Source organism: Limulus polyphemus, unplaced genomic scaffold (genome assembly GCF_000517525.1).
Source record: "Limulus polyphemus unplaced genomic scaffold, Limulus_polyphemus-2.1.2 Scaffold1999, whole genome shotgun sequence".
Lineage (NCBI taxonomy): Eukaryota > Metazoa > Arthropoda > Merostomata > Xiphosura > Limulidae > Limulus > Limulus polyphemus.
Window position 1 is genome coordinate 82,460 of NW_013667609.1, and position 15,009 is coordinate 97,468.

Consider the following 15,009-nt stretch of genomic DNA (forward strand, 5'->3'; position numbering starts at 1 on the left):
ATTCTGTAGCTTTGTGCTTAACTTCAAACAAACAAACAAACTACATATAAAGTTCCTTCAGTGTGTGTAGATGCTTTGCCTCGGTTAAATAGTTTTGTTACTATTTCCCTAAAACATTATAATTAGGCATTTTTTGGAGCTTAGAGTTTAAAGTTGGTGGCCCTAGATTTTCAACATAGTCTAATTATGAGAAAGAATACCTGTATAAAATGAGGTATTTAACTCTATGACTCATTGAAGTGGATGTACAGGAGCTGTTTAATATTTTTTTGAAGTCTTTTTAGCAGATTTTGAATGCATACATGCTTTTAGAAAGACATATGTAAGTGTGGAAGCTAAATCTATTATAATTATTTTAGTTGGTATATTGCACAAAACTGTTTGTACTGTTACATTAATTAATTAATTTAATTAAAACAAGATCTTCTCATCCATGGTAATTCATATTTAAATTAATATTTCTTCTTTTTTTCTTTTTTTCACCCCAAAAGAGAAGTAATAAATTGATATTTCAAATTAGGGAAGAATAATGGAAAACTATTTAAACAGATTTCTCATTTTGCTCTATAATATTCAAGAACTGAGAATTTTTTAAAGTTATTATTTTATTATAACAATTTTTATTTCATTGTTTTTAGTTTGTAATTATTTTATTAGACAAATTCATAATTAAGGCAAAATGTTTCCAAAAAGTATTTGACTAACAAATTAAAATTTTTTAAGTTAATTCCTTTTAATAACTTCTCAAAAATAATAGACCATTTTATAGAATGTAATATCCATTTTAAAGTTATTGAAATTTTTTTTTGGAGTTAATAATTAAGGGATTGTATGTTTTATTTTTCACTGGTTGATATAATCATAAACCTGAACAGCATGTATTCTAGAAGTGATCTGGTGAACTATTTGGCAACATAAGAACAAACCATTCTATTTGATATATCTTTGAATAATATCATATTACCTTAATCATTGTTGTAAGCATTCAAGCAATACTCATTTATCAACTTCATAATCAATCTGTGAACTTAGGTAAGTTCCTTACTTAAGGTATAAATGGCCATGTTAAATGTGTGAAAATCATGAGAGAGAGAAATTAATTATGGTTTGAACAAATTAGAATGGTTGAACATAGTTATATTAACTTTCAATAATCTTGTCTTTTATCAAGTCAAATATTATCCATAGGCTGAGCTATCACATGTACAAAAAATAAACCTGCTTGTATTATAAAATGAAGTTTAATTGACATAGCAGGCAGAGAAATGGAGAACTTGTATTTGGAATTGGTGATTAAACAACATTTTGATTCACTCGCATGTGTCTTATGTGTCTTCCGGTTAATACATGATGAATATGGTTTTTATAAAAAAGGTACAAAGTATTTATAACCAATATCTTTTTTTTATAGTCAGTGTTTATTCGTGTTAAATTTTTATATCATGACAACACATAACAGTGGTAGAAAATTTGTATGAGTATTGCAACAGCAAGAATAATAGGTTTATTCTTTTTTTACAGAAAGTCAGTTCAAGGTGGGAGTAAACAGTAGATGACTCCTCAGAAGTCTGAACCATGATAGTTTATACATATAATCATGGTTTGTTTTAGACCTTTGTAATGGTGTAATTTTGCATGTTAGGATTAGTTCTGTTTATATTCATTGCATTTTCATATGTATCCATTTCCCATTGATTGTACAATTGTATGTCTTTACTGTGTATCCACCAACAGTACCAGGTCTTGTGTAACTGTGTTCATACCATTTTAAATAGCATTTTTGTGCCTTCACTGGTATTTTTATACAGTTATGAGAGATGAAGTTTTAACTGTCATAATCACATTGAGTTTTTACTAAATATTTTTACACCCATTGGTTTTTATGTTTTCTTTTTAATATTAACATACAACTTACTACAAAAATTTTGCACATGAGGAGTCTTTATACTAATAATTTATATGTATGTGTGTGTACTTGAGTCTTAGTGCTATTTAGAGATTTGACATTGTTTATTTGCACTGTCCTCATTAAATCATGCATAAAACCATTCATTTGGAAATATGAAGCCTCTTGTTAAGGAAAGAATGAGAGAAATGAGAGTTCATTTATTCTTTATTTGTTTAAATTGGTGTAGGGTTTACTCTGAGATTTGTGTAATTTGTACTTTTATCCACTTGGTGTTTGTCTATAAAAAATGTAAGTCAACATAAAATATCCAGAATAAAACATTATTCTTCCTTTCCAATTATAGTTTTTGGTTTTTATAGCTAACATCAGAAGTTTTGGGACAAGTCTTGCACATGGTAAAAGATGTGCATAAATGGCTGTACACAGCATGGGTTTTGTACAATGTAGTGTAAAAAAGGCCAAGAACATAAATTGCAGATATTTCATCTTGGTATGTTTGTGTGGTGGTACTGTAGTTGAGAGTTGTTAGTTTTTATACTTGACCAATAGAGAAAGTATTATCCTTCACAATGCCTTACCTTCCAAAATACAGTTTCACCTTAATTGCCTATTATGCCTGTATACCTTTTAAGTTGTCTTTTAGAAGTAAGTTTTGTTGTAAATGTATTTTTTTCTTCATTCAATTCATCAAGTTATGTTGTATATAGATTTTGGGTCATTGATCTTTAATAAAATCGTTCAGTATTCAACCTAGAAAGTTGTTTCTCTTCAGTGACTCATTATTCACATCAAATTCATTGATCTTTCCTGTGTTTCCTAAGGTACAGTAAAATAACTAACTTTACAAAACTTTCAAGTTTAATTAGTGTCTCACTTGAAGCAAGCCTAAGTTGACTGTTGTACCCTGAACCCATTTAATCTGGAAGTGAATGTGGAGAACATTAAATCTTGCAGAAAATTGTAACCTTTTAGTTCTCTTGTAATATTACTAAGCTACCTTGTAATGAAATATTATCATTGTTATTGTTATACCATACTCATTTTTCTTAAAATTAACTTATGGAAATAATCTTTTTTTTGGCCAGGTGGTTAGGGCGTTTGACCCGTAATCTGAGGGTTACGGGTTCAAATACCTGTCCCATCAAACATGCTCGCCCTTTCAGCCATGGGGGCATTATAGATTATGGTCAATCCCACTATTCGTTGGTAAAAGAGTAGCCCAAGAGTTAGTGGTAGGTGGTGATGACTAGCTGCCTTCCCTCTAGTCTTGCACTGCTAAATTAGGGGTGGCTAGCACAGATAGCCCTTGTGTAGCTTTGCGCAAAATTCAAACCAAGCCAAATAATCTTCTAACTTTATACAGTGCCTTTAATAGTATATCTGTTAAGAATTCAGTTTTTGGAATCATGTCATATTAAGTCACAAAAAATGTCTACTAACCAAAAGGATTTAAAAAACGAATTGTTATTAATTAAATATATAGCAGTCGAAAGAGGTTTTAACCCAAATATTATAGATAAGGCAGTTAAGAAATTCACTAATGCTATAATAATTGATCAAATTAGTACTTTAAAATCTATTTATAAAAAAATAGAAAGGAAAGCTTAATTTTACCATATGTTCCAGGTTTAACTACTAGTTTATTTAAAGTGTTTTAAAAACAACAGATATTCTACCCTATATTTAAACCGATAAATAAGATGAATCAAATGTTAGGTACTACGAAAGACGAAATACATTTAACTGGAATATATAAAATAGAATGTGAGTGTGGAAGTATTTACATTGGTCAGACAAAACGTAATTTAAAATACCGCTTTAATGAGCATAAGGGATATGTAAAAAATAAAAAAACTGAAAATTCATCCATAGCAGAACATGTACAGGAAACACAAGACACAATATTATGAGAAAAAACTGTAATATTAGCACAACCATAAAGTATAATAGGTAATAATATTCGTGAATCCTTAGAAATAATGAAACATAAAAAAGATCATGTAGTGTTAAATAGAGGTGAAAGTATGGCGAACATTTCTGCAAGAATGTGGATTGATCTCCTTTGAATGGTTTAGCATGAATTTATGTAAAATAGCATACAGGTCACATGACTTACCAACAAGTTATAAATACTTTAGCATTGTCTTGTAATTCACTCCTGAGGATGATGTTGCAACGTCATCGACTTTTTGAAGGCCTAAATAAAATGTTTTTAATTGTGTACCAATTTTAACGTTAAATATTATTTATGATTTTAACTTTTCGTTAATTCTAAATTTGCATAACTTCCGTCCAGGGGACGGGTTATCTAGCTAGTTATGGAATAATTTTTTAATAACTGAAAAAAAAAAGTGTCGGATTTTATTGTAGATTTTTTACTTTGTTGGGTTTTGCAGCGAAGAACATATATTCGGAAGTAACAGGTAATGCCTATGCTTAGGTATTTATAAATGGCGAAAATTGACATAAAAACGCAGAATTTGGTGAATGTTTTTATATCTTGTATAACCAAAATGTTTAAAGAAGAATATGTCAACCAATGTAAATTAATATTGCTGGGGACACTTCAGTACATGAAGATTTTTTTGTGTTCGAAGATTATTCAATAATATAATTTTAGCTACATAATCAGGTTCTCAGATGTTTTTATGTTTGGAAATTCATAAACTCCAACCACAAAAATATCGTAGTTTGTATTTGTATGTACATTTCGACTGTTAGTTTTCTCGTGAAAAAAAAAAAAAGATTAATGTGGCAACCTTAAGTACTTTTTTTTCTAAAACATTATAATTATCTCGTAAAAGACGTTAAGCAAACTATTTAGCATTGAAACTGTTATTTTGAAATATTGGTATTGGTTTTATCTGAAAAAATCACTTTGTGTATGTCTTTGGCTTGAACACCGAATCATTTTATTGATGAAGTAATGATATGAATAAGTGAAAGAAAATAAATCCTAAAAAAGAAGACAAATCAAGATTTATCTTCCATATCGGAATCCTAAATGAGAATTACAGTTCTATTGCTCAGGTCACTTTAAAGTAAATTGCAAAATACATTTAAGTCACAGAACAATGAGACGAAACTTACTAATTGAGGTATAGGCGAGCTATGCGCGAAGCAAATTTCTGATTGTACATAATGACTTCACCATCTACTACATATTCTTTACTAGTCCTTCATTTTAGAAAGCCCGAAACCATACTTTTTTATATTTACTGATTTTTGATGGATGATTAATACATTCCACAGTGAATAATCATTTTAGTATTTGGAAAGCATAACAAAAAAGGAAATTATTTTACTTCATTACTTTTTATCTCATGTGAGTACCGTTTTCTGAAGATGTAATTCATTTAAGCTAGTTTCCGTAAATTGTAATGTAGCCGTATTTCATTCACCATTTACTCGTGATTGTATAAAACATAAAAATCAACATAATAATGTGATCACATATGTTTTACATTTAAAGTAGTGTTATAATGATGATAAATCACACTGCAAATCTCTTAACTCCCAAGTATAACCCGACACAAATTAGTTGATGTATTTAAGATTGAGTCCAGAGACAAAGATAACAATGTATACGCAGCATCTGCCAGGAAGGGGCACATCACGGAACGGGAAGTGACACGAGACAGTGCGAATAGAAAAAAAATGGGCCGAACCATGTTCCTAGAAAATTATGACAGCTTTCACAGTTATAATCAATGGACGCGATACTGATATCTTGATAGCGGAACTCTTACTAGTCACTTTCGAAATTACCGCATGACACAAGGTGGTGATAATAAAGAGAGAACGTCATTTTCAAAATACGAACTTCCGTGTTAGAATAAAATATTTACAAACATTATTCAAAGGAAATCCTTGTTGTGAGTAATCTAACGAACATTAGAACTTTGTGACTTCAATGTTTTCAGAGCAAAGCTGCACAATGAGCTTCCTGCGCTGTGTTTTCCTCAGGGATCGAATCCCTGTTTTAAAATGTTATCTGTTATGATACAAGCATGTTATGAAATTAATCATTTCATGAAATGACTTGAACTTTCAATCATTTCCTGAAATTGTTTAAACAACACATACACGCCTGATGGGCTATTATAAAATATTTAAATCTCAAGTGACGGCACTATTGCATTCAGTCAAACTGTGTAAGGAATGATCCAAGATTTCACAGAATGATAGTGTGCTACTGGTAATTAACCAGAAGCTACTAAGGAAAAACAAACGACGTCGCGTTTAAAAAAAAATTTAAAACAACTTTGTTAAACAATTGCTTTAATGGTAGGGGGACGTGTTAATATTCGTTTCTACTTTGTCAATTTTAATTTCGCTAGATTCTTCTAAGAGTTTTGTGTAAATAACTATGATTATTTAGCTGTATGGTCGTATCTAATTACAGGAAGAAGGATAACACACACAGTGAGCTTATATCTTATTCAAATTCGATTTGTCTCATGCCATTGTTCCTATGTTGAAAAGATTGGTCATATACGATTGAGTCAGTTACGTAAAGTTTCAATCGAACCTACGTTGAGATATAATTTGTATGTCATTATCAAGAGGGATTTTCCAAATTCATCCCAATTATAAATTATCATAAAAAATAATCTAAAAGAAACATCCATTATTGATCCTGTATTTACAAATTAGATATTCTAAGTTTTAGCACTATATAGAAAAAACTAGGGTACTTTAAAATTTCAAACAAAACTGGGAGATTTAATCCTGAGGTTATGGAAATTGACAGCATTGGTCTGTGAATAAAGAGTAATATTATGGTTAATAGTTTTAAGGTGAAGTTAATAAAGAGACGGAATTTCTTCTTTACTCTTAGAAGCTTTATACTTCTGACATTATAGATGATGAGATTTACTAGTTTTGATATTTTTAACCATGTCTAAGAATATCTGAATGGTAATAGGAAGTATTTTTCGCATTCTGTTTAATAATTAAAGTTAAACAACGAATTGTAGAGCCCATATAGCCATGATCTTTTACCTTAACCCTTCCAAAACTAATCACTTTTAAGTTGGGTCATAGTCCAAATGTATACCAACTTGCTCCAAATCTTTAGCCGTTTTCGGAAAATCTTGCTGACCTACAAATAAACACACACAGGGGTAAAAATTTCACCTTCGGTGGCGGAGATAAAAATAAATTCGTTATATTAACTGCTCCCTAGTGGTACAGCAATATGTCTGTGGAGTTACAACACTAGAAATCGGTTTTCGATACCCGTGGTAGGCAGAGCACAGATGGCCCTTTGTGTAGCTTAACTACAAAACAAACAAACAATATATTAACCACCTCTTCATAAAACGCAGAGAAAAGGAAGTATTTTCTAGGCTCGCCCCCTCCCCCCAGTGGCACAGCGGTATGTCTGCGGACTTACAACGCTAGAATCCGGGTTTCGATACCCTTGGTGGGCAGAGCACAGATAGCTCATTGTGAAGCTTTGTGCCTAATTCTAAGCTCGTATTAAATTTCGAATTAAATTCTTTTGAACTCAAGGCGGTAGGAAACTAGCCAAGCGAAAATATAAACCAGTAAATGTTGATTTATGGTAACATTTACTTTCATTCTTAAATTAACTATTATTCGAAAATGCAATTTGTTTTTCAGTAAATGTAATACTAACATGATTGAGTATTTAGAAAGTTTTTAAATTCATAAACATCAATGATTTAAAGTGTAAACTGTTCACGACACCTGCTTGCCTGTCAACATTTCTCATGGTGACTTATAAAGATTAATTTAACGTGGTACGACCCTTGATTGATTTACAAAACAAACTATATTCGTTAGAGAAGAATTCCAATAATTTAACAAAAAATCTGGTTTCGCTATAGGGCATCCGACTCGCACTCTAAAGATCGCGGGATCGAATCCCGTCCCTGAACATGCTCATTCGTTCAGTTGTGGGGGCATTATAATGTGAAGGCAAGTCCCACTGTTTGTTGGTAAGAGTAGCCCAAGGGCTGGCGGTGAATGGTGTTGACCAGCTGCCTTCCGTCTAGTCTATCACTTCAAAATTAGGGAAGGCTAGCGCAGATAGCCCTCGAGTAGCTTTGCGCGATTCCAACAAACAATCGTTATACCCCTGTGATCTGATGTTTAAGATATCAAATTCATTCAAGGGCACATTTGTATATAAACACTTGTCCCCCGGTGAGTATGCGGTAAGTTTACGGACTTGCAACGCAAAATCCGGGGTTCTATTCTCCTGGTGGTGTCTCCCGTGGGACAGCGGTAAGTCTACGGACTAACAACGCTTAAATACAGGGTTTGATTCCCCGCGGTAGAAACACACTCACACACACATCCTGGTGGATAGAGCGCAAATGACCCATTTGTAGCTTTGCGTTAATGAAACAACAAAAATATAATGAATAAATGCTCACATTAACAATCTAGACTGGTTCGTGAAACGCTAGTTTAGAAACATCTTTTGAAAACTCAAAAATATTTGTTAATGTAAATTCATTTGTTACAAAAGGCAAAAAAAACTATCAATTTATGAAAAAATACTTATATATGATACAATCGGTTTATGTACTTCAGGTAATCCATAGAACATTCTATAATGCGAATCAACTGGGCTTATTTCCTAATTCACAAATTGTTTCAGGTATTAATCTTCTCTCTCAAAGTTGTAAGGATCAGGCTTCGACTTTCTATATTTAGTATTATCATTCAGAATAAAGCTTTTTTGTGATATTTTTTATTCAATATATCTATACCATATATCTATATAAGTTTTCTTAGTGTCAAAATTACGAAAGCCTTAAAACGCTAAATATAAAATTTCAGTGACTATATTATTAAAAATAACATGGCTTTGCATGGATGTGATTGTTAACTTTTGTAATAACTGTTTAAAATTTACAAAAAATTCCATACAAGCTAACTTCCTAGAAGTAATTAAAAACCTTGTGGACTAAACTCAGACAAGCCTGGGCTAAGTTTTTCTACCGGGACTATTATGATCGCGACTAAAGACTAAGGTGAAAAATACTTAACCCTAAGATATATTTTACTTTTGGAAACAATGGGAAAATAATACCCACAGATTTGCAAGACTCCTCTAGAAATTAATTAACAATATTAGATATTTCTTGAGTAAGAAAAGTGATGCTCTAGCACAGACAACATTTGCATTTGGACAACAAAGCAAGAAAGAAACCACATACACATATACTCAACAACTTATACATTCACGTGCACGCACACACTTAAATCACACTGATACTCACATAGTATAACCAACAGTAGTAGCAGATCATGTTATCTGTACTTGGTTAAACTACTGTCTTCCTGGCTCTTTTTGTAACAAAAACATTTATTATCTTTTTGGTGTCAAGCGATTCTAACAAATCATTTTCTATACACAAAAGTGCCAGGGGATTTAGTCTGTCTTGATACATTGTTGACCGAAGTGTGTTCTTTATCCTTTTTAAGTGTAGAAAATGACCTTTCTCCCAGGCAATTGCTTGACACGAGGCACAGCTACATCCTTAAGATTATCAGGACGTTTGTGAAAGTTGATTTCAGGAATTGGTCGCATATCATTTTTAACATACTTTGTTCCTTGGATTCTGACGGTTTTTCCACGAACCTTGCCTTGTAGAGGGCGGCAAATTGAACAATTTATTATTCTGTGCAACTCTCCAAGTCCGTAGAATATGTACTAATCAGCTTTTTGTTGGCATTGCGAAGGTCCTCTGTAGGCATAGACAACGTTTTGTAGAAACCCATATTTGCAACTGACGCTTTCATGTGTCACTATTCTGTTGTCTAGTGCCAGCGACAGTTTGTCAATTGTTGTTAAGAAAGACTGAACTTTATACTGAGTACAGGGTGAAAAAGCACTGTCCTCATCATCTCCTTCGTCCCATCGCGTATTTCTCTTCCTTTTCCTTGATCTTTTGACCTTATATGTCTCGCATCCTGACAGTTGTTTGCCCTTTTCCTCATAGTCGGGAAAAAATCTTGTAATTCCTGCACAAATATTTTCAGAGATTGTAGCAGATGAGAAGCTGTACTGACATTTGTTTGGGAGTTTTGTAATGAACGACTTGTCTTGTGAAATCACTCCAGGATAACGCACCATAATTCCGTCATTATACCTGTTTCTAGTTCCAATTGTTGCGTAAGGCTTCTTGACTCTAAACGCACTTGAGGCTTTTGAGAGTCATCGTCTATAATAGAAGTGAGGACGTGTTTTATGATTTTGTATCCATTTTTTAAGGTTCGCATTACGTATAAATGGGTGCTTTACCTCATGTCTGATAACCTCTTTATCGTCGGGAAACCTAGTTTTTCAAGCACATCGTGTAGACGCTTTTACAGACGGGTTGAAGTTGAGAAAAACACATAAAGCTTCTGCACAAAAGCAAAGAATAAAAAAGCTTCATTATAGCAGTCCACTGCGCATTGTCCAACCAAACTGAACGAATGAGCATGCCAACATATTTGCCACTCATATTGGATGCATTGTCGTAAGACGCCCTCGGCAATCTTGAATTCTTATATCATTCTTTTCAAGGATCTGCTCCTGTGTGATTACTTATCAGTAAGAATGTGGCAAACAGTTAAGGATAGGTATGAAACATGACCTTTTCCATATTTGAGTGTTTTTGAATGTGTTCAGCAAGAAATGTATCATACTCAGCCAATAGCTCCAGTATTCCTAAGGAAGTTTGATGTAGTGAGCTGTTTCGTGTCTACTAAATGTGTCCAGTAAGAGTAACCAGTTGTTGCTAGCAAAGAAGTTTCCATCGCTGTTGAAAATAATTTACATATAATGCAGAAGGCGTTTTCCGTCGATGGTGAGTATCAAAGCCAATATCTTTTAACTTTTTCTCCATTCAGTTGCTCATGATAAAAAGTATTTGAGCATTACCGCTTATACTTGTTACTCAGAATCGATTTTATAGATACACTGAAATCTGCATCCCTGTACTGGCAAGAGGTAATTTCTGATGCACAAACAAAATCTCTCATTTCGTCAGAAACTTGTGTCCATGTTCCAATCTCGAATCTAAAATATGGGTAGGTATCTTCATCGTCCGTGCAATAATTGACTTCTTCCTATTGATTGGGGCTCGATTCAACTTGATGAAGTCGACGGTCATCAGCAACTAGAATTGTAGTCTTTACATGACTGTTTTCACAGTCTTGGCTGGCAGTTATGTTTTTGGCACTTTTTGATTGAGGGCAAGGGCTTGATTTGATATGATGAGGTTGATGGTCATCAGCATCCTGAGATTTAGTGTCTACAGTGTTGTTTCCACTGTCTTAACCAGCGAGGGTTTTGGCACTAGAGGATAAAGCCCATAAATTCGTTAGATTCCTAGTTTTAGCTGGTACTTTCTTTTTTTCTACCTCTTTTTTGACTTTAGCTTTTCCTAACCTCCCCTGTGTTTGTTCACCTGTATAATAGATTAGATGAACACTTAATGAATAGTTTGTGTGTGCAAGTATAAGTGTACTTGTGTGTGTTTGAGTGCTTGTGTGTATGTATGTGTGTAAGAGAGATATGTTGTAATCAGTTACCTGATAGTTTTGCAACAAATGATCACAAATCATTTTCTGTACTTAACTCTAAAATTTCAAATATTTTACTTGGATGACTTGTATTCTATACCCTCCAATTAATGATGCTTGTCAAGTTGTTAACAAGTTATTTACAGCTGATAAGTGGGCCAATGTACGTCCACAAGTAATTATGGATCTTTTGCAGGATAACAATTGCAAATTGTGTTCAATACAAAAACTTGATACAACATATCCTAAAAGCTTAAATACCATTAGTTACCTTGTTAGCGATGATTGAAATATTTTCTTGAATAAAATCCGAAGCCTTTGAGAATGATGAATCGAAAGATGTAGACATCTTCAAACTAGTCATATTCTAGGCCTACTTCTTGATCATATGATAAAAAACAGCATGTTGGGCGCAAGCCGAGGGAGGAGCCTGGATAAGAGCATCATGAAAATATGGGGTGAAGAGATTTTGAATGGCTGAGATCTATCATTCTATTAGTGTGACTTGGTCTAGCCTCGCTTAGATCGAGCACACTTGCACTGAAAATTGTATGTAAATATACTAGGTCAGAGCAGGGATACACCCAGCCATACTATTCAAAGGAAAGCCAATCAAATCTCTGTACTCTACATCGCATAATAGGCTTACCCACGTCACACACATGCTTTCTCGCTTTACAAAAATAAGTAGACTTAGTGGAATAATTTTTATTGAGCATTTCCCTTAAAAAGTGAAGAGTTGTCTTTTTTTATAATGTGACTTTTTTGAGCCCACGCCTGGGGCTACAGGCCAAATAGCCCCTGATGATAGTACCCTTTTCTCATCTTCTGTATCCCGGTGGGACAGCAGTAAGTCTACAGTCTTACAATGCTAAAATCAGAGGTTTAATTCCTCTCTGTGGACACAGCAGATAGCCAGATGTGGTTTTGCTATAAACACACACACTCAACTTCTGTCAACTAATAATCCGAAAAATAGTAAATAATAATAATTCACTCTACCATTTTTGGATACTAAAATAACCAATTGAGAAAATAATTTTGAAAGAAACGTTTCCAAAAGTAAACATTTATTGACTTGTATTTTCACTTTGATAATTCACATTTTAATATATTGGGCTAATAAAATAGTTCTTTTTTCTTTCCCTTTTTATTTGATAGATAATACTTTTAAGAAGTATTTAGAGGCTTTGTAAAATACAAGCATGTCATACGTTTTCCATCTGCTTTAGTGATATAGAAATGTTTTACAATTTTTCTATTGTTTAGTTTCTATGCTGTATTGGTGGCATAACGTGGTCCAGGAGGTAGTTAAGATGATTTTATTCTACTTGCTTTGTTTCTTTATTTTCTAAAATAGATAACGTCTATTCTATCTAAAAGGATATTGTAGTAACATCTAGTATCCAGGTTGAAAGGATTAGCAATGTGATATCCTTTTTTGATCACTGTCTAAACAGTAAAGCTAACCAATACTGTGAGACTCACCCTGTCAATTAGACAAAAAAAGTGAGTTTAGCTGTTGATGAGGAGTGCTTCCTTTAACCATTTCTACTTACTAGGATATCGCGGAGAAAATATCATACTTGAAGGCCATCGTGCCTAGTTCATTGGAAGTTGACCTTATGGAAAGAAAGCTGTGAAGCTAATCACACTTCACCAGAATCGACTGTGATTGTGTCCATGCGAGTATGCACATTGTTTTTTCTGTTTGCACAACACAAGAGCTTGCTAAATTGTTCACATTTGTCCAGTCTCATTATTTTACACTTAATTAAAGAAATACAGTCAAGTTTTCAAATATAGAACACTTCTCTTACTTCTTGATCGAATATGCTGTTATTAGTGGGATTACCTATCTAATATGCCTATAGGTGCTGTCTCAGAGAGATCTGTTAGCATCTGATACACCAAGACTACTTGAGTAGGTGGTACCTCTAAGGATAAATCTGAGATATTCTAAAACGTATTGGTGCCTGGCAAGTTTGAGACTGCATGTGGAAGTTCCAGATCATTGTCAGTCATAGCACAACAGCCTCAGCTCTAATCAAGACCATTGGCAACTGGTGGGAAGAGGCTAGACATGCTGCTGGTGTATGATTTTTTCCAGTCAGAGTTGTCGTATCAGCAGAGAGGCAACAGGCGCCCACAGGTGAAGACTGGGACCCATTGAGTGAGGTACTTTTCAGGAAGGAAAGGTTCCTTGTGGCATTGACGACAGCTCGTAACATCTGAGGTCATGCAGGACTGTACAACAAGTCACCTCGATTAGCTTATCACCCTGTAGCTCTGGACCAGGGATAGACTGCTTCCCGGAATATCAGAGTCCCTGTGAGTGGCTTCCACCAAAATTGAGGAAATTGATGACATCTGTCATTTGTCAGAATTATGTGAGATAGAAACTTTGGCCAGCCACAGAGGGTCCTCTGAGTGAGGCCAAGCATATCATGTCCCCAATGTTTAAGGGGACAGCAAGAGAGAACTGATGCTAAAAATTTAGCTGTATGATGAAAGCAGGGCTAAAAATGTTTTAAATGTGAAAGACAGTCCATATGAATTCCCACCATTCCGTTCTGTCTGTGTAATGCATCATCTACTTTTGAGTGGCTGATGAAAGTTACAATCAAGGGACTGCAATGGGAGTGATACCTGATTTACATCAACAATGTTTTGGTGTTTGTCTGCACTTTTGAATTCGCATCTGGGAACTTGAAGATGGTATTTCAGCACATATGAAAGGCAGGTTTGAAAATTACACCAGGAAAATGTTTGTTCGTGCAAACAGAAGAAGAAGTTCTTGGTCGCATAATGTAAAAGGATGGAGGCTTGATGAACTGGCTAAAATAGCTGTGGCGAGATTGGTCTCGACCCATTACTAAGTGAGAAGTCTACAGTTTCTTTTGTTTAATGTCATACTGTAGATGTTTTGTTGCTAGCTTCATGAAGTTAGCAGAACCATTTTCCACACTCATGAAAGTGAAAACACAATTTGGATGGAGCAAGGAATGTGATCAGGTATTTCAATTCCCAAAGTTTGCTTTAGTACATGATTCAGCACTGGTCTATCATATTAAAGAATGTGAATTTTTTCTGAGCATTGAAAGTAGCGAAAAAAGAGTTGGAACAATGTTATCAAAGTTGCACAATGGAATACAACATATAATTGCATATGCTGGTCATACACTCATGGCTCCCAAATGCAGATACTGCCCAATGAAAATAAATATGTTTGTAGTGGTTGTCTTCATAAAAGACTATTGCCACTACTTGTATGGTAGGAAGTTCACTGTCTGGACCATGCTTTGCTGAAGTGGTTAGTAAGTATTAAATAATATGGAGGGGATGCTAGCACACTTGATAACAATGTTGCAAAAATATGACTTTGTCATAGTTCATTGTTTAGGTTCACACAATGGAAATGCAGATAGAATGTAATCTTGTCTGTTTGTGGAATATTCTGACCCTGGGCACAGTGTGGGAGTTGAAACCATGAACATTTCAACTATAGTGAAAGCTGACCATGAAGTAGACGACTCCACTGAAGAATG

The 15,009-nt window shown here is 34.0% G+C and overlaps 1 protein-coding gene across 3 annotated transcripts in view; it reads left to right on the forward strand.

Moving 5' to 3' along the window:
* LOC106465611 (proliferation marker protein Ki-67-like) overlaps positions 1-2,666 on the forward strand; it is a 79,346-nt gene extending 76,680 nt beyond the window's left edge. For all 3 annotated transcript variants that reach the window (XM_022393535.1, XM_022393534.1, XM_013925847.2), the window contains one exon: positions 1,522-2,666. In XM_022393535.1, the coding sequence (XP_022249243.1) occupies positions 1,522-1,552 (31 nt within the window). In that variant the 3' untranslated portion in view covers positions 1,553-2,666. The remainder of the gene's footprint in view (positions 1-1,521) is intronic.
* The last annotated feature ends 12,343 nt before the right edge of the window (positions 2,667-15,009 follow it).